The sequence below is a fragment of the Cupressus sempervirens genome, chromosome 6 (assembly GCF_028749045.1).
Source record: "Cupressus sempervirens isolate cs-2001-9-10 chromosome 6, ASM2874904v1, whole genome shotgun sequence".
NCBI classification, from domain to species: domain Eukaryota; kingdom Viridiplantae; phylum Streptophyta; class Pinopsida; order Cupressales; family Cupressaceae; genus Cupressus; species Cupressus sempervirens.
The window spans coordinates 461,054,546-461,077,558 of record NC_143123.1 but is presented as its reverse complement, the minus strand read 5'-3'; the positions used below and the strand labels follow the sequence as shown (position 1 = coordinate 461,077,558).

General features: G+C 34.8%; 1 protein-coding gene across 1 annotated transcript in view; it reads left to right on the top strand.

Annotated features, from left to right (window-relative positions):
- LOC149553058 (wax ester synthase/diacylglycerol acyltransferase 11-like) overlaps positions 1-3,190 on the top strand; it is a 176,451-nt gene extending 173,261 nt beyond the window's left edge. Inside the window, exons 4-7 of the mRNA XM_089790280.1 lie at positions 2,261-2,385; positions 2,489-2,698; positions 2,789-2,926; positions 3,044-3,190. Coding sequence (XP_089646406.1) covers positions 2,261-2,385; positions 2,489-2,698; positions 2,789-2,926; positions 3,044-3,190 — 620 coding nt within the window. The remainder of the gene's footprint in view (positions 1-2,260; positions 2,386-2,488; positions 2,699-2,788; positions 2,927-3,043) is intronic.
- The last annotated feature ends 19,823 nt before the right edge of the window (positions 3,191-23,013 follow it).

Sequence of the window (23,013 nt, the reverse complement as noted above, 5' to 3'; positions counted from 1 at the left end):
TGGAGCCATTTTTAGTTAAGAGGGGTGACCAATAGCTTTTTTAAGTGAGAAGTAGAATGATGCTAAGAAAAATTGTTTAGTTTATGATCAAGAATTATATGTTGTTATTCAAGCTTTGAAGAAATGGAGAAATTATTTTATGCCTAAGGATCTTGTTTTGTACACTATTCATAAAGCTTTACAATAAATGGAAAGTCAAAATAAGTTGAACTAGAGACAGGTGAAGCGGGTAGAGTATTTGCATAACTTTTCTTTTGTGTTAAGACATAAAAGTGGATAGTCAAACAAAGTAGTTGATGCCTTGAGTAGAAGAAAGAATTTGTTGATAGAAATGTGAGTTGAGGTACTTGTTTTTGATGATTTGAAACACTTGTATGAAATTGATCCTAATTTTGCAAAACCTTGGAAGGCTTGTAAGAATCACATGATAAGTGAATAGGATAAGTTGGTTGATCGTTTTATTAAGGAAGACAAGTTGTTTAAAGGAATTCAACTATGCATACCTAGAGGATCTATGAGGGATAACATCATGAAGGAGAAACATAATGGAGGACTTATTGGACACATTTTTAAATTGAAAAAATATTGAAGATGATATATAATAGATATTACTAGCTTTAGATATATAAATATATTCAAAAGATGGTTTAAAGTTGCAAAACTTGTCAAACATTAAAAGGAACTAGTCATTATTTGGGTCTATATTCATTGTTTCTTGTTCCAAATAAACCTTGGGAAGGTGTCAATATGGACTTTGTGCTTGGCTTATCTATAGCTCAAAGATGAAATGTTTCTATTGTGGTAGTGGTTGACATATTTTCTAAAATGGTTCATTTTAAGCCTTATAAGAAAACATTAGATGCAGTAATGTGGTTGAATTATTCTCTAAGGAAATGGTAAGATTGCATGACTTATCAGAGACTATTGTTGAATCATATTTAGATAGGGCTTCCAAAAAAAAATTCTTCATCTATGGTTTGATTCTTTGTTGGAGGATATTGGTAATTCCTTAGGTGAGTTTATAATGATTGATGATGGCTCTTCACATATTCTTCACTCTACATTTGCTTAAATACTGGTGGAGATGGAATTTTTAGAGAGTTTTCCTATAGAAATTATAACCAAATCGTCCAAGGTTTATTGGATTCAATCAATTGATTATGAAGGGATCCCCTTCTACTATAGAAGATGATTTCAAATAGGTCATGTAGTTACATAATGAAAATAGGGGAGAGTCACTAAGACTTCTACATGGTGGAAGGATGTATCGGCCTATCACTATTTAGTGGAGAAGAATATTGATAAACAACATAGTTATCTTAGGTGTTGGCTACAAAGGGAAGTAGTGAGGTTCCCCCTAGGCAATATCTTTCTCCATAAAAAGATGAAAGATGATGATAATATGAAGGGGAATGGTGGGAATGTAGGTCATGTGGATGTGGGTACACTAGCTAGAAGGGAGAAAACTAGAAGGATGGAGAAAGATGAATAGGGAATATTGGCACAGGAAGAACCTTTGATGGAGGAGGTATGGTTAGAGGTAGAGAAGTGTGGGATTGACTCTAAGGTGCTTGTCATTATGCAACATGGTGCTACTATGAGATTGGAAGAATGGTGGCAAGTGGTTAAGAGGAAGAAGAATATGCTTCCAAAGAAACTAGGAATGGTTCTTAAATCTCATAAGAAATAGGTAGGAGACTCAGGTTACTATCTTTTCTATATTTTTGGAGGATCTGGATGTCTTTTATATTGATAGATTGTTGATGGAATAATAGAACCCATATTTCCTCTCTTGCTTCAGGGCAATCTCCTCCCATCTTTCTTAATAACTAAATAAATATCTATTATCGACCTAAAAAAAAAAGATAAATCCAATTCCATTGTATAAAATGTAATTAAAAATTTTCTCATTTAAAAATTTTATAATTATCATATCTGAAAGGTCTTTGAATTTATTATTTCTTCAAAATAATTTATTTTTTAGAAAAAATAAATAACAATTGAAGTGTATTGTCAATAGGAAGGCTAAATCAATTTAACAACACAATTGATAAATACTTAAATTTTGAATTAGATTTTTAGTCTTTATTGATGATAAATGTATCTTTTATATGTTCATATTTTGTATTACATCTTCCAAATTTTATTATCTTAAATAATAAACTTATGAAATTAGTTCTATTTATATCATTTTGAGATTATGTATTTGAAATTATAATTTTATTTTTATTTTATGAATCTCTAATTTTAATATATTCAGGTCAGGGAAAAGACTTAGTAGATGCAAATGAAAAGAGATCAATTCCAAATTATAGTAAAAAGATGGAGAATTTGAGAGCTATTGCACTTATAATGGTCAATATGAGAACAATAAAGGGTCTAGAGGTTTTATTCCTTATCCTTCAATTGAATATATTACATTTAAATGATATTCTTCAAAAATACAATTAACTTTAATAAATATCTAAGTGCAATATTGATTTTACAGAATTTAGAAGAGATGATGAAGTCAAATAGTCAAATCCGCTGGGGAAATCACTATGGAATGTTACAAGTACCAATACCTCTAAAAAAAATGGACAATCCATTAGAATTTGTTAAATTAACAAAATGTCTATTTGATAGACAAAAAAAGTCATTTGGACTATTTGCCACTGCCAAAATGTTGGGCTATATAGGGAGATTTAGAGGAGCCAAGGTAAACATAAAATAAAAATCAATATAATTTTTTTATCATGCACATAAATATTATGAAGAAAACTTAACATTTTCAATGTTTATCTTATAGGCACTTGCCAAATGTGCATACAATACTATTGCAAGCTCAACAATGATAATATCAAATATGATTGGCCCAAAGGAAAAGATATCACTCGATGCAAATATAGTAAAAAGAATGTCCTTTTTTGTATCAGGAGGACCAATAGTAAGTAAAAAAACTAAATTTCTTATTTTTAAATATTAAAAAACTAAATAATTGAAATCATATTATATTATAAATAATATCATGCCTTTTCTAACTATAGAAAAAATGTGAATGCAGGCACTTTCGATGTTCATTATAAGCTACATGGACACAATTACTCTACAAGTGGTAGCACCAAAAGATTATATAAATATATATGTGATATTGAATCTTTTGAAGAAATCTTTTGAAGAAATGAAAAAGGCCTCCATCAATGTCCTATGATACTATTTTATGGAAGATTTTAAGAAACTTATATAATATTTTCTAGTTACTCTATATTAATTTTTATATGTTATTTATGAAAAAAAGTAGTTTTTTGGACATGCACATATATTCATAATCTATTTGGAAATGTAAAAATAATGTGATGTAAGACATAATTACATCAATAAAATTTTAATGACAAAAGGGAAATGATGTATGAATCATTTGTAAATTTATAGGTTATAAAAACATCTTGATGGTTATTACCATACCTATATCAATAGATGTCTATATAAAATATTGCTACATTACATTTATTAGTGTACAATTACCCATTATACAGTGATTATTACATTATTGTCTTCATCATTTTAAAGTTATACTTAATCTTTTTTTTGTTATATCAATTAATTGATTGGCGTAAAGGTAATGGTAATATATAGTTTGCAATAAAATAGTTCTTTCATGTGTTTTTTATTAAGTAAAACACATTTTTTATAGGGTTTCATGAAACCCACCAATTAACAACATTAAAAAACTAACAATTCAAGACTAGCTACTAAGCAACAGAAAAAAATAGCAGGCCAAACCCAGCCAACAAACGAAAGCAAAATCCAAAAGGCCAAAAGCCAGGGAACAAGCAAAAACCAGGAAGTGCTATCAGTGAACATGATCTTTAGCCAGCTCCTATTTCTTTAACTCCATCTCTTCCTTGGCCTCCACCTCATTGGTCTATGAGTGGTTGTCATCCTGAAGCCAGCTCATCCCTCTTTCTCTTTTCCACCCTACTCTTTCTACTCAGGATGTCCTCCTACAAAGACTCCTCCTCCTTAGTCGCCCTAGTTCCCTCTATGTCCTTTTCCTCCTTACCCTTTTTATTTTTCTCCATCATCCCATGCAGTTGAATGATGTTATCATTTAGACCTTTAATAATGTTAAGGCTCTGATTAGCCAAGCTGTGAAGCATAGTCTCCATCCTTTCCACCATTTTTTCTACCTCAAAAACCCTAACCTCTAGATTGCCAATTTTGACATTCTCTCCCACCTCTTCTGGACTATCCTGTCCTTGTAACCTAAAATTTATTTCCTCAATTTCATGAAATATCCATTTTTTGGACTGAAAATTGTTCATGAAGCTATTTCTAGCATTGTTGAGGAAGTTCATGCCTGTCTCTCATGCATTGTCATTAAGAATCACTAGGCCAGGATTAATAAGCTCTTCCAACTAAATTTTTCCATCCCTTCCCTCAAGAACCTTTGAGTTAATATGTTCTTTGACAAGCCCCATCTTCATTGTATTAGCATGGAAATTCCTCCATATAGTTTTATTTCCCTTCTCGTCCAGAGAAACGGTAGTTTTTACCAAACCCTCTTCCTCCTTCCTTTCTCCCTGAGCTTCAAAAATACTCTCCTTTTCCTTTCCAAGAGCCCTCTCATCTTCCTTCTCCCCTCCCCTTTTCCTTTTGATCAAGCTTGCCACCTTCTTGCTTGCCTATGTGTTAGGATAAACCACGGACAGAAATAAAAACTACATGCAAATATAACCAATAACAAAAAAATAATAGAACACACAGAAATGAACACAAAGCACCAAGATTTAACGTGGTTCATCCAATCCCTGGGCTACGCCCACCAAATAGCAAGTCTAATCTTATTACAATCCAGTGATTACAACCTAATTACAATCCGTAATCCCTTACAGCTCAATACCACCGCAAGAACCAATTTCGTATCACAACATAATGAAAAATACCCAACCCTAAGCCCTTTTATACAAGTATTAAATTGCTTTAGGGTTATAACATGTCATCCATATGTCGGCTACCATGTCGGCCATGGCCCAAAAAAAAATTTCGAGCCGATGCCTCGAACCCCACTATTTATGAAGTATGTACAGTACTTTCCTGATCAATCACCACAATCTAACAATCTCCCACGTGGAGACTAATCCTGTAGCAATACAACTACCACATGGGGCTCCCACTGGATCAAACCACCCTGGACTCTGCTGTTCTTTTATTTATGTTCAGTCTAAAAGACCAACAGAAGCTGAAGAGGAGTTCAGCTTCTCCCTTGTTACAACCTTTGTCAACATATCTGCTGGATTGTCATTGGTATGTATCTTCTCTAGCTTTAACTGTCCATCCTCCAAAACTGACCGAATGAAATGGTACTGCAACTATATGTGTTTGGTCTTAGAATGCAGAGCTGAATTCTTAGCAAGATAAATAGCACTCTAACTATCTGTAAACAAATAATTATCCTTCTGAGGATGTCCTAATTCTTCCAAGAAGAACTGAAGCTATATTATCTCCTTGGCTACCTCTATAGCAGCAACATACTCTGCCTCTATAGTGGATAAAGCATTAATCTTCTATAACCTAGAAACCTAGCTCACGGCTGCCCCACCAACAGTAAAGACATAACCTGTAGTACTCCGCCTGGTATCAATATCCCCTACCAAATCTGAGTCAACATAGCCCTGTAAATCAGTAGTAGAGCCCCCAAAGTGTAAACACTTATTGGATGTCCCTCTCAAATATCTGAGAATCCACTTGACAGCATTCCAATGCTCAAATCCTGGATGACTCATATACTTGCTAATGACTCCCACTGCATGTGCAATATCTGGCCTAGTGCATACCATAGCATACATCAAACTTCCTACAGCTAAAGCATAGGGTACCTTGGACATCTTATCCTCCTCTTCCTATGTCTTGGGACACATCTCCTTAATCAATTTCAAATGACCAGGTAAAGGTGTGCTGACAGATTTAGCATTCTCCATACAGAAACGTTGCAACACCTTCTCAACATAATCAGCCTGAGATAGCATCAAGGTTTTGTTCTTCCTATCTCTACAAATCTTCATACCAAGGATTTGTTTTGCTTCCCCCAAATCCTTCATAGCAAATGCATGTGTTAACTGGCGTTTGAGCCCCTTAATATGATCCATGTTAGACCCAGCTATAAGCATATCATCAACATATAGACATAAAATAATGTAGCTATCATCATCCAACCTCTTAAAATAAACACAATAATCTAATGACACCTGTTATATCCATGCTCATGCATAAAACTTGCAAATTTCAGATACCATTGCCGAGGTGCTTGCTTCAAGCCATATAAACTTTTTTTCAATTTGCACACTAAGTTCTCCTTACCTTTGACCTCAAAACCTTGTGGCTGAGCCATATATATTTCTTCATCCAAATCACCATGAAGAAAGGTTGTTTTAAAATCCATCTGCTCTAAATGCAAATCTTCAGTAGCCACAAGACTTAAAATAGTACGAATAGAAGTCATTTTAACAACAGGAGAAAATATCTCATCAAAATCAATTCCCTTTTTCTATGCAAATCCTTTTACAACTAACCTGGCCTTAAATCTTTTCTTACCTCCTTCCTCTTCTTTCAACCTGTAAACCCACTTATTCTGTAAAGCCTTTTTACTCGCAGGCAACTTGCACAAATCCCATGTCTTATTTTTTAGCAAAGAGTCCATTTCATCTTTCATTGTAGACTCCCACTGAATCTTAGTATCCACCTGCACAGCTTCATCATAACTTTCAAGTTCACCAGCATCAGTAAGTAAAATAGAATACAAAGAGGGAGAAAACCTTTGTGGAGGTCTAATTTGCCTTTTTGACCATCTAACATTTACTGGTGTGTGTGGTATTTGTTGTTGTAGTTGTTGCACATCATGAGGAATGGCTGGAACATCAACTTTTGGAGTATCATCCAGCACTATATAATCATCTTCTTTCTTCTCATGTTGCTGCAACAGATCTTTGTACAACACTTTCTTATTGAATATGACATCTCGACTTCTAACAATTTTAAGATTTTCAAAATCCCAAAGCCTATAACCAAATTCATTAATGCCATATCCAAAAAAGACACATTTCTTTGATTTAGCTTCTAGCTTGGTTCTATTTTTAGAGTCTATATGAGCAAAAGCTTCACAACCGAAGGTCTTGAGAAAAGAATAACTCACCTTCTTACCAGTCCATGCTTCCTCTAGAATACCACAGCCCAAAGGAGTAGAGGGACCTCTATTAATCAAATATATTGCAGTATTGATAGCCTCCACCCACATGTGTAAGGGCAACCCAACATGCAACCTCATGCTCCTTGCGCACTCCATTATAGTCCTATTCATGCGTTCAGCCACTCCATTTTCCTGTGGAGTCCTTGGAACAGTTTTCTGTCTACAAATACCATTAGTGGAGCAATAATCTTCAAATTCATGACTGCAATACTCACCACCATTATCAGATCTGAGACATTTTAATTTCTTACCAGTCCAACCAAGTATTTCCATTTCTTAAAAGTTTGAAATACATCAGATTTCTGTCTAAGGAAATAAACCCATACTTTTCTAGTTGCATCATCAATAAATGTAACATAATAATGAGAGCCACCAAGGGAAGATACCTGAGCCAGTCCCCATACATCTGTATGCACAAGCTCTAATTTCTCCTTTTTGTTTTTCTTCCCTGTCTTTACAAAACTCACTCTCTTTTGTTTTCCATACACACAACTTTCACAAAAATCCATATTCACACATTTCAGACCTGGTAAAACTTTCTTTGAATGAATTACTTTCACACCTTTCTCACTCATGTGCCCAAGTCTATTGTGCCACAGTGCTGTATCAGAATCTACAGCAGCTATTTGTTCTCCCTGCTCAACTGCAGCAATTGTTCCTGAACATTCATTTTTCTCTGAAAGAATCAAAATAGAAGGAACAATATGACCTGTACAAAGATATAAGGTGCCTACTTTCAAACCTTTTGCTACTACAAGGGAACCTTTTGAAACCTTCCAATTTTTATCATTAAAAGTAACTACACAACCCTCATCACCGAGTTGCCCTGCTGAAATTAAATTCCTACTTAGTTTTGGAACATGTCTTACCTCATGTAGTAGCCAATGATTCTCATTCTGCAACTTAATCTTAATTTTTCCCTTTCCAACAATTTGACAGGGTTCATTATCCCCCAAATAAACAAGCCCAAAATCCATTTGGACATAATCAATGAAATAACCTCTATGAGGTGTAGCATGAAATGAAGTGCCAGAATCTAAAACCCATGAATCATCAACACTCTCTAAAGATAGAAGCAAAGCATCCTCTTCGAATTTGTTACTTACCACATTTGCCTCCTTGTCTCCATCTGATTTCTCCCCTTCATTTTTCTTTCGATTCCAGCAATCTTTCTTTTTGTGCCCTGGTTTCCCACAGTACCAACAATCATTTGGTCCTCTCAATTGAGACCTCTTCCCCTTTGACTTTCCTCTTGATTTCCCACGATTTCCAGAGTTACTTCCTCTTTTAGTCATTCTACCCCTGCTTTGTGCATTTAAAGCACTTCCTGATGTAGATCCACCTGAGGATTTCCGACAAGTTTCCTCACTTAAAATAACATCGATCACATCATCATATTTTAGGGTACTAGATCCAGGAACATAATTACTCACAGCCATTACCAAGCCATTCTAGCTTTCAGGTAAAGAACACAAAATCAAGAGAGTCCTAATTTCTTCATCAAAATTGATACCCACAGAAGATAATTGACTAGTAATAGTATTAAACTCATTTAAATGATCTGCAATAGATCCACCTTCTGCCATTTTCATATTAAATAAACGCTTCATGAGAAATACCTTGTTTGAAGCGGAGGGCTTTTCATACAGTGTCGCTAGGGTTTTCATCAAATCTTCTGTTGTCTTTGCTTTTGTAATATTAAATGCCACCGATGGTGCCAAGCATAACCAAATGCTTTCAAGTGCCTTTCTGTCCAAGAGATCCCATTCAGCCTCTGACATAGTTCCCTGATTCTTGGATTTTCCTTCCAATGGCTTCCATAAATCCTTCTGATATAGATAGTCTTCCATTTGCATCTTCCATAATTGGAAGTTCTGCCCATTAAACCTGTCAACCCTCAGCTTACCCTCATCTGCCATTGCTCCCACTCAACCGTGAGACTCCCACTTAATCGTGAGACTTTCCTATAGAGGATAACTGAAAGACAACCTCGCTCTGATACCACTTGTTAGGATAAACCATGTACAGAAATAAAAACTACATGCAAATATAACCAATAACAGAAAACTAATAGAACACACAGAAATGAACACAAAGCACCAAGATTTAACGTGGTTCACCCAATCCCTGGGCTACGTCCACCAAATAGCAAGTCTGATCTTATTACAATCCAGTGATTACAACCTTATTACAATCTGTAATCCCTTACAGCTCAATACCGCCGCAAGAACCAATTTTGCATCACAACATAATGAAAAATACCCAACCCTAAGCCCTTTTATACAAGTATTAAACCACTTTAGGGTTATAACATGTCAGCCATATGTCGGCCATAATATGTCGGCTACCATGTCGGCCACGGCCCAAAAATTTTCCCCACTATTTATGAAGTATGTACAGTACTTTCCTGATAAGTCACCACAATCTAACACTATGCCTTACTAGGTCCTTCCTCTCTCACATTGTCTTCCTTATTTGTGTCCATCCCCTCTTCGTCATCATTATACTCTTCCTCTGATTCCTCCTCCTATTTTATCCTTTTCTTTAATCCTCTCCCTCACTTCTTTTTATTGTTCTTACCCATATCCTCCATGATTTTTTCCACCTCCTCTTCTTCTTCCAAGTGCATACCTGCACTATCCTCTATTTCTGTCGAGAATTAGGAGCCCTTTGTTTCCTTGAAAGAAACTACCTTTTGGGAAACATTCCTTCCATGATTTTGAGCTTTAAAATTCTCATATAAGAGTAATAAAAAACCCTCATGGAAGGCAGGGTTAGAGTAAACCTTCTTCTTATACTCCATTATACTCTTATTCAGAGAGAAAAATAGATATTAGGGTATGGAAATCTTAGTGTTGTACCTAAAATGATTAAGGATTATGAAATGGTGGGTTTGAATCCTGTCAAACCTAGTGTCAAGTGTAATATAAGAGATAATAGCCCTTAGGACAAACCTCCACATCTTCTTAATAGATGCTAGCTCATAATAGGCACTCATCTTCATAAGCTCCTTCATTTCCTTTGAATCACTAGCAAAATCCTTCATTGCATTCAGGGAAATTTTCTTGTCCCTATAGAATTTAATGCCCTGGTTGGGGGAGTTTATCACCTTGGCAATAACCCCTTCATTGATCTGAAAGTCCATCCTAGCTATCTTCACCTTCCCCTCTCTCCATGTCTTCACCATTAGGTCAGTAATCTTTGGGTCCCAGCCATGAAGTTTTCCAATGAAGGACAAAATACCTCCTTCCCTCAATTTCTCCCCACCTTCGATCACCTCTTCCGCTTCTCAGCTTCCCCCTCTAGCTCCCTTCTATGCCTCTCCCCTACCATGTTGATGCAAATAGAATAGCAATGATTGTGTTCTTTCCCATCTCCTTGAGATGAGACTTGGTTTTTCTCCCCAAACATGTACTTGACTCTAACCTCAAAAAAGAAAAAGATATAGTAATTACCAAAAACCCTTAAGATCGCCCATAAAATGTGCCAATAATAAAGCCTCTAGATCAGCTCATGCCAACATCTTAGTACTTTATACGACATATTAACAACATTAACTACCATTATTACACTTAATGTTGCTCATTTTCCCCTAAATCCTTTCCAGATCCATAATACATTTTGCGTCCACCGGCAAAACCTCTCCACTTAACCATCTTTGTGATGTGTCCCTCCTTACTGCCTCATTCGCCATCTAGTCAGTAGCCATATTACCTTCATGGTACACATGTGACACATAGACCTTTTCAAAGGAAAGAAAAAAAATTTTCATTTCCTCTATTATATTCTTTATACTCCAATTTGGATGGTGTTCTCCCCTTAGGCATTTAATAATATTATTAGAGACCCCCTCCAACCAAAGGAATTTGACCCCAACATCTTTAGCCAATTTTTTAGTTTGAAGGGCAGCACTGGCCTCAGCATAATGGTTAGTTTGAAAACCTAGGGGTCAAATGACTACCACAATCCCATACCCTTGACTATTTCTTATCACACCTCCACATCCTACCTCTCCTGGGTTGCCTTAAGCTGCACCATCAAAATTGGCTTTATGCCAACCTTCCTGGGGTAAGGAATAGAAACATTCCTTTCTTTTAGTCTAAGAATCTAAAGTTCTTTCATTATCACCTATAAAAGGGTTAGTTCCTTTTATAAACATATAGTTTTCCAATAGAGCATTTTGAATTTTATCAGACACAATTCTAGTTGTTAGGTTAGCATCCCTAAAAATCTTGTTATTGTGTTCCTTCTAAATACCCCATCCAAAATGAGGCAAGGCTTGTGTACTAATAGTTTGGAGCCCAGATCCCTTCCAAGAATTTTCCCACTACCTTAAGAAGTCAATAGATGAGTTGGGAACACACCAACCGATCCCAAAAGCTTGACTGAATAAAGACTAGACCTCTCTTGAAAAAGAGTAGTGTATAAATAGATGATCGACCATTTTAGCCTAGTTTTTGCAAAGGACACACCTATTAGGAATAGGATGACCCCTCCTGCTCAAGTTGTCAATATTCAGAATCCTATTCTGGAGTAAAAGCCAGAAAAAAATCTTGATTTTTGGGGTAAGACCAAGGTACCAAGCCTTAGCCCATTCTAGTCTAAAATCTTGCTTCATAATAGCATGGTACCTTGAGGCCACCGAATAGGATCCATCTGAAGTATTCTCCCAAACAATCTTATCCTAATCCTCATTCACAACCATAGAGAGAAGAATAGTCATAAGGGGTTTAAGGTCCATAGAAATGGCAGTTAAATCCCTCGAGCCCTGGTCTTGTCTATAATCTACTACAAATCTCCCTAACCTCTGGATGCAAATGCCTGCCCATCTCTCAAATTTAGGGATGGCAATAAGAGTCTTGTGAATCAACTAATTATCCTACCAAAAAAGAGTAACCTCTCCATTCCCAACACACCATTTCATCCTACTAATTGCTACATCTCTTACACTTAGAAATCCATTCCAAATATTAGATCTTAGAATTGATTCACTAAAAAGAAACTTTTAGATAGAAGGTCCTCAAAGATATTTGTCTTGCAAGATGTCCCTCCACTCCCCTTTACTAGAAAATATTCTCCAAACCTATTTAGCTTGGAGGGCATTATTGAAAGGATGCAGTTTCCTTATCCCCAAACCACCATTCTATTTAGGAAGACACACATTATCCCAAGACACCAAGTGTAAATGTGTGTTGCCTTCTAACCCTGACCAAAGAAAGTCCCTCTAGATCTTCTCCATGTAATCTGAAAACTTGCTAGGAATCCCAAAAAGACTCAAGGCATAGGTCGGAAGGTTCTGGAGAGTAGCTTTGACCAACTGAATCTTGCCAGCTTGGCTAAGAGTGACCCCTTCCAACCAGCCATTTTTTTGTTAAACCTATCTAAAATATTATTCTAGAAAGAATTTGGGGGCCACAAACCTAGTGGGAGGCCCAAATAGATTGAAGGAAGACAACCAATATCACAACCCAAAATATCAGCTATCTTCCTCTGACGCGCAACTAGAGTATTAATGAAGAATATAAAACTCTTGTTCCAATTGATAAGCTACCCCAATCCCCTTGAGTAAGAGCTCAAAATCTTTTTCGCCACCCTAGCTTTACCAACTATAGCTTTCCCTCCCATAATAGTATCATCAACAAATTGTTGATGGGAAAAAACCAAGGGGCCTAAAGAAGGTTTAATACTAGTCAGAGCACCCAAAATTCTATTAGTAGAAATCATCCTACCAAGATAGTTAGCAAAAATAATGAAGAGAATAGGGTAAATCAGATCCCCTTGTCTAAGACCTTTGGAGGGCTTAAAAAAGGCTGAGGGGGATCCATTAACCAGGACAGACAAGGAGGTAGTAGTCACCAACTGGCCTATAAGTTTGATAACCTTGGAACTAAACCCAAAGGCCTTGAGAACCTTGAAGAGAAAGGTCCAATCCACATGATCATAAGCCTTAGACAAGTCAAGCTTAAGGAGAAACCCTTCTCTCTTACCTACCTCCAAAGAGTGGATCACTTGATGGATAGTCATAACAGAGTCTAGTATTTTTCACCTAGGGGCAAAACCAGATTGTTGGGGAGCTATAATAGAGGGGAGAACCTTGATGATCCTTGAAGCCAACACTTTCAAAATAATCTTATAGAAAGAGTTACACAGGTTGATAGGTCTAAATTGGTCCATAGAGTCTACCCCTCCCACCTTCGGGATAAGCACCAAGAAAGTGGCATTAATCTCCTTGAGAAGACTTCTAGCACCAAATAATTCTTGCACCACTTTAGTAACATCCTATTGAACCACATTCTAGAACATATGGAAGAAAAATGATGGAAACCCATCCGGATCTAGGGATTTTTCCACGGCTAAGGAGAAAATAGCCTATTCCACTTCCATAGGTGAAGGAATAGCCCTAATCATCTCATTCTCCTTAGGTTGGATCCAAGACAGGATGTTAGATAAGATTTCCATCTGATCTTGTTCCACCAAGTTATGGTCTTTTGCAAGTAGATTAGTGAAGAAGGAAATAGCCTCACCTACTATTTCTTCTTCTTCTTTGAAAACCTCTTCTCCCTTCTTGATGTTGCTAATTTTTTCATGGACTCTGTGCTTCAATGAAGAGGTGTGGAAGAACCTAGTATTCTTGTCCCCCTCTTTTAGCCAGATAGCTCTATGTTGAAGTTTACAATCTATCAAAGTAATCATTAGATTATACGTACCTGTGCATATATATATATATATATACATATATATACATATATAGCATATGCATATATATACATATATAGCATATGCATATATATACATATATAGCATATGCATATATATACATATATAGCATATGCATATATATACATATATAGCATATGCATATATATACATATATAGCATATGCATATATATACATATATAGCATATGCATATATATACATATATAGCATATGCATATATATACATATATAGCATATGCATATATATACATATATAGCATATGCATATATATACATATATAGCATATGCATATATATACATATATAGCATATGCATATATATACATATATAGCATATGCATATATATACATATATAGCATATGCATATATATACATATATAGCATATGCATATATATACATATATAGCATATGCATATATATACATATATAGCATATGCATATATATACATATATAGCATATGCATATATATAAGTATCTGAGTTTTATGATTGCCTCTGATTCATATCGGGTTAGGTGATGACACTTGCTATTACACTGATCAAGGATCGGGTTCTTATCACTGATCTTTTTGTGTCTTAACTTCATGCAAGTATCCGATAATGAATCAAGTTGTATATGATCTTAGACAAAGTCTAATTATAATCGTTTTGTATTTTGGATATATACAATGTTTGTATCACACCCGATAAGTATCGAGCTTGTTGTATTGTTGTGCATAACACCCAATAAGTATTGGGCTTGTTATCCTTAACTAATCAGAGCTTATAGTATGAATCATGACCACGTAGGGTCATGACTCACATAGAGTCATGCCCCTATGGGGGCATGTCTCTTCTATATGATATATATGCTCATCGAACTTGGAGACAATGCAATATCAAGTACTAACATATTTGCAGTCCCAAGATCATTCTTTAACATGCAGTTTCAAAGTACACATTGTCAACATTGGCCATTAAAGATTGAATCTAAAGATTTATATATCAACATTAAGAAAGGTGGGACTATAATTATCTTTATCGGTATTTCTATCAGAGATGTTGTATGCAATAACATGGTATTAGAGCCATTCTGATAAGAAATTATTACTTAGTAATTACAGTCCTTTTGATAAGAAGTAATTATTCAGAAATTGCACATATTTATTTAGAAAACTCAAAAAAAAATCTTCAATCTTCTCAAATCAAAATGACCAACCACATAAGGCTAGAAGATAGGTTGGAAGGGGCAACAAATTTTTTTTCATGGAAAACTCGTGTTATGATTATTTCAAGAGAAATGGAATTAGAAGAATATGTAGAAATAAATAAAGTCATTCTTGACAATGAGCAAGAGAAAACTACATGGAAAAGACATAATAACAAAGCTATGAAAATAATTATAGATTCTATGAAAGATCATATTCTCCCTTCAATCTCAAATCTTAATATAGCATTTGAAAATTTCTCTAAAATTAAAGATACTTTTGAGATTAACAATACTAGCAGACTACTAAAATTAAAACATGATTTGTTATACATTAAAATGAACAATGGAGAATCTATAACATCATATTTTCTGAGAATATCTAAACTAAAAGATCAACTTACGACTATTGGTAATCAAGTTGATGAAAAAGAACTTTTCATGATTGCCCTAAGAGGTCTTCCCATATCTTGGGAAAACTTTGTCAAAGGTCTAAGCTCCCAACTTGAGCTTCCTAAGTTTGAATCTCTCAAAAATGAGTGTACTCAAGAAGAGTCAAGGTTAATTTCTAGGGGGGTAAGTCTAAACCAAGAGGGAGATATTCAAGCACTTCAAGTAAGTACAAATAAGAAAATGTCATTTAAATGAAATAAAAGAGGATAAAATAAACCATATAAGAAAAGAGATTGGTCTAAAGTGTGAAGTTTTAAATGTGGAAAACTTGGTCACTCACATAATGTCTGTCTTGAACGAAAAAGAATTCAAGTAGCCCTAGCAAAGATAAAAGAAGAAAAGGAGGAAATAAAGGAGTACCATGCATTCTATCTAGCATTATCCAGTGAATTAAACTCAAATAAAAACACATGGATCATTGGCAGTGGAGCATCTTGACATATAACAGGCCTCAAAGGCAAAATTGAAAACTTCTCAGAATGCACCACAGAAAAAGTAACCATAGGAGATAACTCCACCCATCCAATCCAGGGAATCAAAACCTACTCAATTCAACTAAATTCTAGGATCACTCTTCAACTTGATAATGTATTATATGTACCTAGAATTAAAAGAAACCTTGTCTCTATATCCGGTCTCTCTTCTTATTGTTTTTATTTTCAACTTCTTCAGGATTTGATGTAGAAGATAATTATACTACATATGTCAAATTCAAGCGAAGGTCACCCTATGAAGAATGAGAGAAAGTATAATTATGAACCTTTTGCATCAAATCCTAAAGAAGTTGAAAATAAAAACAATAAGAAGAGACCACTTTGGGCTAGAAAGTTTATAGAGGAAAATAATATTGAACCTGATAAAGTGTTAAAAGAAAGCAAGAAGACAAGAATTCAGTCTTGTTATGTTGCTCTAATAATAAAACTTAACAAAACAGAACCTTCTAACTCTACAGATGCATTTGCAAGCCAACCTTGGAAAGAGGTCATGATTGAAGAATACAACTCTATATTGAAAAATGATGTATGGGATGTCATACCTCAACCTAAAGACAAATCATTAGTCTCTTCCAGATGGCTTTTCAAAATCAAGCATGCCCCTAATGGTAGTATTGAGAAATACAAGACAAGGTTTGTGGCATGTAGATTCCCTCAAAAGGAAGGTATAGATTATGAGGAAACTTTCACTCCAGTTGCAAGATACACATCTGTCATAACCATCCTAGCTATTACTGCATCAAAAGGGTGGAAATTTCATCAAATGGATGTTAAAACAATATTTCTAAATGGTGAAATTGAAGAAGAAGTGTATATTGAGAAACCAGATGGGTTCACCACTCAAAAAAAATATACTCATGTTTGTAAGTTAAAGAAAGCATTATATGGGCTCAAGCAAGCTCCCCGAGCTTGGTACGAAAGAAGTGACAACTACCTTATGAAGTTAGGGTAATCTAAAAATGAACTTGATCCTAATCTATACTTCAAAATAGATAAAGATGATATGCTTATGCTATTATTATATGTTGATGATTTGTTAATTACAGGTGAAGATCATCTAATAAGAAAATGCAAACAAGAGTTAACAACTGAGTTCGATATGAAAGACTTGGGTATTCTTCACTATTTCCTAGGATTGGAAGTCTACTAGAAGGAAAACTACATCTTCCTAAATCAAGGAAAATATACTATTGATCTTCTTACGAAGTTTGGTATGATGGACTGCAGACCTGTTTCTACTCCTATGGAACTAAATATACATAAATTAAAAGATGATATGATCGAATATGAACATGTTGATCCCACTCTCTATAGATAGATAATTGGCTCTTTAATGTATTTGGTGAATACTAACTAACACCTTGAGTCAATTCATGTGTGCTCCAAAGAAGATTCATGTGGTGGTAGCCAAACATATTTTAAGGTATCTAAGGGGAACTATTGGTTTGGGTATCAAATATGATCAAGTGGAAATTAGTCTTAATGGTTTTATAGATTCTGATTAGGCAAGAAACTCTACTAATTGTAAGAGTACTTTTGGATGTTGCTTTAATCTTGGTTTCGGAATGATCTCCTAGTTTATCAAAAAACAATCCTTAGTTGCACTAAGTTCTACTGAAGCAGAGTACATTGCTACTTCTTTAGGAGCTAGAGAAGTTGTGTGGTTACGAAAGCTTATAGTTGATTTATTAAAGAAGCCTTTGAAGCATACTATTATCTATTGTGATAATCAGTGTTGTATTAAGCTCTCTATTAATCCAATTTTTCATAATAGGTCCAAGGACATTGAAGTTCCCTATCACTACATCAAGAACATGGTGGATCAAAATATTATCAGATTAGAGTACATCAAAATATTATCAGATTAGAGTACATCAGTACTAATGAACAATCTGTTGATATATTTACCAAGCCTCTGGTAAAGATAAAGTTGGAATACTTTAGAGGAAAACTTGGTATGATTTATTTGTAATATTGAATATCATTTTAATTTCAATATGTGTGTGTGTGTGTGTGTGTGTGTGTGTGTGTGTGTGTGTGTGTGTTTTGTTCTTGTACAATTTTGATTCAAATATGTAATGAAAGGTGATGATCTTTCATTGACATATACATTCAGAATGTAATCTTTGTAAGGTGATAATCTTACAAATGATAGGCTTGTTATTATGACAGTGTTTTGATTTTGTCAAAAGTCATGAATAACAAAACAAGTTATGATTACTCTAGATATTGTTTTGGACAATTAGAGATCATATCTTATGCTTAATAGTGTTCATTGTATGAAAATTTAAATTATTTGACGAGTCTCTATTCTTAGAGTGGTACTATCAAATAATGTGTTAAGATTAGATATTCTAATATCTGGATTATTACTTCTCCCTTGCTAAAGAGGGAGTGTTGAAGTTTACCATCTATCAAAGTAATCATCAGATTATATGTACCTGTATATATATATATATATATATATATATATATATATATTCAAAGTTTTATGGTTTCCTTTGATTCATATTAGGTTGGTTGATGACTCTTGCTATTACACCGATCAGGGATCGGGTTCTTATCACTGATCTTACTATGTCTTAACTTCATGCAAGTATCTAATATTGAATCGGGTTGCATATGATCTTAGACAAACTCTTATTATAATCGATGTGCATTTTGGATATATACAATGTTTATATCACACTCGATAATTATTGGGCTTGTTGTATTGTTGTGTATAACACCTAATAAGTATTAGGCTTGTTATCCTTAACTAATCAGAGCTTACAGTATGAATCATGACCACGTAGGTTCATGACTCTACATGACCTTTGGCCACATAGAGTCATGCCCCTATGGGGGACATGTCTCTTCTATATGATATATATGCTTACCGAACTTGGAGACAATGCAATATCAAGTACTAACATATTTGCAATCCCAAGATCATTCTATAATCTACAGTTTTAAAGTACACATTATCAGAATTGGCCATTGAAGATTGAATCTAAAGATTTATACATCATCATTAAGAAATGTAAGACTATAATTATCTTTACCATTATTTCTATCAGAGATCATGTATGCAATAACACTCTTGACCTTTGTTTCTAATAGGTCTCTTCTTGACTAATAACATTATAAAGCTCAGACAAGATAGATTTCTCTACCTCCAACCTTTCATCATTATATCCCTCCTTCTAAATAGCTTCCTAAATGATCCCTAGGTCCTCCAAGGTCTGAGCTTTGGAGTGAAAGATATTACCAAAATCAAACTTGTTCCACTTTCTAATGTTCAACTTCACATTTCTCAATTTCTTAGCCACCTTGAACATAGTAGAACCCTCAATATGGATATTCCACCACTCCAAGATATAGAGAAAAATATCTAGGTGAGAAGTCCACATTTTATTGAATCTAAAAGGGAAGTTATGCTTGACATCAATAGGATCTAAAGTGAGAGAAATGAGTGAGTGATCTGATCCAGCCCTGGCCATTAATGAGAGATTGCAATTATAAGACATTAACCAGTCTAAGGAGATAAGAGCCCTATCCAAGTGGACCTAAATATAATCTCTTCTCATTCCTCTATTACACCAAGTGAAGAGACCTCCCTGAAGATCAACATCAAGATAGGCCAAATCATTCATAAAATATGAGAGGTCCATTTGGTTGTCCAGGTCCGAAGGCAAACCTCCCTTCTTTTTATCCTCCCTTAAGGGGGTATTGAAGTCCCCCATAATAATACACATTCTCACTTGGAATCTAGATAAAACATTCTTAATTTTACCCCAATAATTCTTCCTACCATTCTTAGTGTTAGGAGCATATACATTCAACAAAAACTAGGATTCTTTGTTTGTTATATTTTCAACAAGAATGAGGAGAATATCACCTTCACCATAAATAACTTGAGATTTAAAAAGATAAGAGCTATAGAGGGTAAATAGACCTCCTGAAGCTCCTTCTAAATTCATTGTGAAGCCCTCTATACAACTACTAAAAGAGATTCTTTCCACTACCTCCTTTCTCATTTTAGTTTCTTGAAAAAGGAAAAAATAGGCCTATGATCCCTAATCATATTTCTAATAATCTCTTGTTTGCGGGCTCCATTTAGCCCCCTTATGTTCTAGGATAGGACCTTCATTTCTTCTTTGTGAAGTAGATCTCTGGGATGGTCCTTTGGCTTCCATCCACTAGGTTCCTTCTATTCTCTTCTTTCATGTTTTGACTATTAGTATTCCTTCCAGGAGTCTTAGGTCCTACTTCTAAATTAGCCTTCACTCTACTTCTTGTTACAGCTAGGGATATTGGAGAGGGGTCTCAACTATTCTTTTTCTTGGTTACAGTTGTTCATTTCCCTTGGTTTTCATCAATGCATATTGCAAATAGAGCCTCCATTTGAGTAAGTTTCCCTGGAGATGAGGATCTAATCATCTCCACCACTCTAGAAATATTTCTTGGAGAGGTAATCCCCATATTGAGGTTATCACCTCAATTGAGTATTGATTCGCCTGAGAGAGATTCCACCTCCTTTTCCTCCCTAACCTTGGGAGTATGATTTCCTTTCCCACTGCTAGTTTAGGACTCACCTTTGCAAGTTGAACCTCTTGGATTATTTCTCCCTTAGGGGGTGACTACTTCAAATTTTCTATATCCTCTAGTCCATCTACCCTCCTCTGCTTCTCAGATACTGCCTTTTGTGATTCCTCACCAATAGTTCTAGTACATGTTGGTTCTATCCTTAGGACTTCCTCTACCACCAAAGTAGGAATAGCCACTAATTCCTCCTACTTATGCTCTAGACTTGTTTCTTTATTAGTTATTCCCTTACATTTCCTCACTTTCTCTCCCTCTTTTGAAGTTTCAATTATGTCCTTTGTTAATCCCTTTGCTCTGATCTTATTCTAGTTATATTTTCTATCTTTCTCCTCCAAGACCCTAGGACAAATCTTAGACACATGGCCCACCTTTTTACAATGGAAACAGGCAAATGGGATACTTTCAAAATCTAGCTTTTGAATATGGGTGCCTAGCTTTGAGTGTAGGTACACCACTTCTAGCATATTTCTACCCTCACTCCAATGCATATTATTGTGAAAGTTAACCTTCTCAAATTGCCATATTGAACCTTCTCAAATTGCCATAGTGCCAAAGTTCTTTCATGTGTTGTTAATATTAATCTTTGTTATTATGTTGTACAATTGCCTAACATATATTTAATAGTTGCAATGGAATAATTCTTCTATTTCTAGTTAATATTATCATGAAGTACTTGTAATGAGAAAATATATTCATTGTCATATCCTACTCTCTTTTTTTATTCATGGTGGTGAAAGAGATCAAGGATGCCCCTCATAGGATATTTAGCTCCCAATATGCTAAAAAACTAATCATGTAACTAGTATTCATTGGATTAATATATTGTTGGGGGAAGAGATGTTACTCATCTAAAAATTCTATATAAGAGAGACAAAGTTGTACTCATGGTCCCAAACTCTCTAGTTGATTGTGTGGTGGATTCATAACTAAATAGAAGTTAAGGGATAGAACATCCTCAAGTAATTTTCCTCTTCTAATTCACCTCAAAAGAAGAATTTTTTTAGATTCTTTTTTCCAAATAAAAATTTGGCAAGAACTACTTATTCATGTGAAAAATATCAAACCCTCTCTAAACAGTTTGGGTTTTGGTGTGATTCCAAGGGTTTCATACAAAAATGGCCCTAACTTGAAATTTTCCATTGGATCTCTAAAGTTAGGGGAATGTACTATATTATTCCAAAGGTAGAAGACTAGAGGATATGGGAAGCTATTTTTACCATCAAGCCCTAGACTAAACATCCCTATTTGTTTAGTCTCTATTTTGAGAGTTGAGATCTGAGACATTAAACACAAGTGTTATGTGGCATAGAAGGAGAGTTAGGATCTAAGACCTTGAAATCTCAAATAAATCTAAAAAGTGTATCCCAAAAGGTAATTATTTCTATAGTTCCTTTGAAAAATATAAAATATACACCCCAAAATCTCTTCCATAGGACTAATTGATAACTAGGCCTCAAAGCCTAAAATGTGTCTTTCGAACCTAGGAGGTATCAAAGTTTGGAAGATTGGTTGTTTTGGCTAGAATTAGTTGTAATAAGGCTAATTGATCCCTTTCCACTCCCTATCATCAAGGGTTCCATTCTTTCACACTTAATGTGTAAGAAGGTTAAGGAATCAAAGGAATTCTTAGCATGCAAATTGAATGAAATGGAATGATATGATTCATAACTCTTCAAAAGGAGTTCAAGAAACCAAAAAATATGTGAGTACCTATCCTTAGTGTAGATCAAAATGGTGGAGTTACCATTGAAGACCAACCATAGTGGGTGGGTTCATTGTGCTTCCTAAGCCACCTCTACATGAAGTAGTATCCAAGCTCTAGGAGAAGCCTAGGAAAGATAATGTGAGAAGTGTCAACATAAAAAGGAGAGGAGGCCCAAAGAATGAATCTTATAACTGATATAGAACTTGCCAAGTTAGTGCAATAATTGAGAGGATAACTAAGAAGTTTTAAAAACAAAATTGAGAAAGGGGAAGGAAGGACCTTAGAAGAGAGATGAGAAGAAGGGAAGACCCCTGAGTAGGAAGAAGAAGAAGTTCACGTAGACCAAAGGTACCTTGTGAATACCCTTGAGTCTATGGAAAGCATAACCATAGAAAGTAAATGTTAATGTTTTGGCATAGAAATAGAGATAAATAATAATAAAAGAACGTAAATAATAAACAAAAGACTCAAAACATTTATCCTCCCTTCCACTTGAAAGAAAAAACACCACGCCAACAAAATATTTATTTTATATATGAAAAAATATTCATTGTACAAAGACTTCACTTGATTCATTTTTTAATATACCAAGAAATCATATAAATATAATGCGTAAGACTCTTCATCTTTCACATGAATATC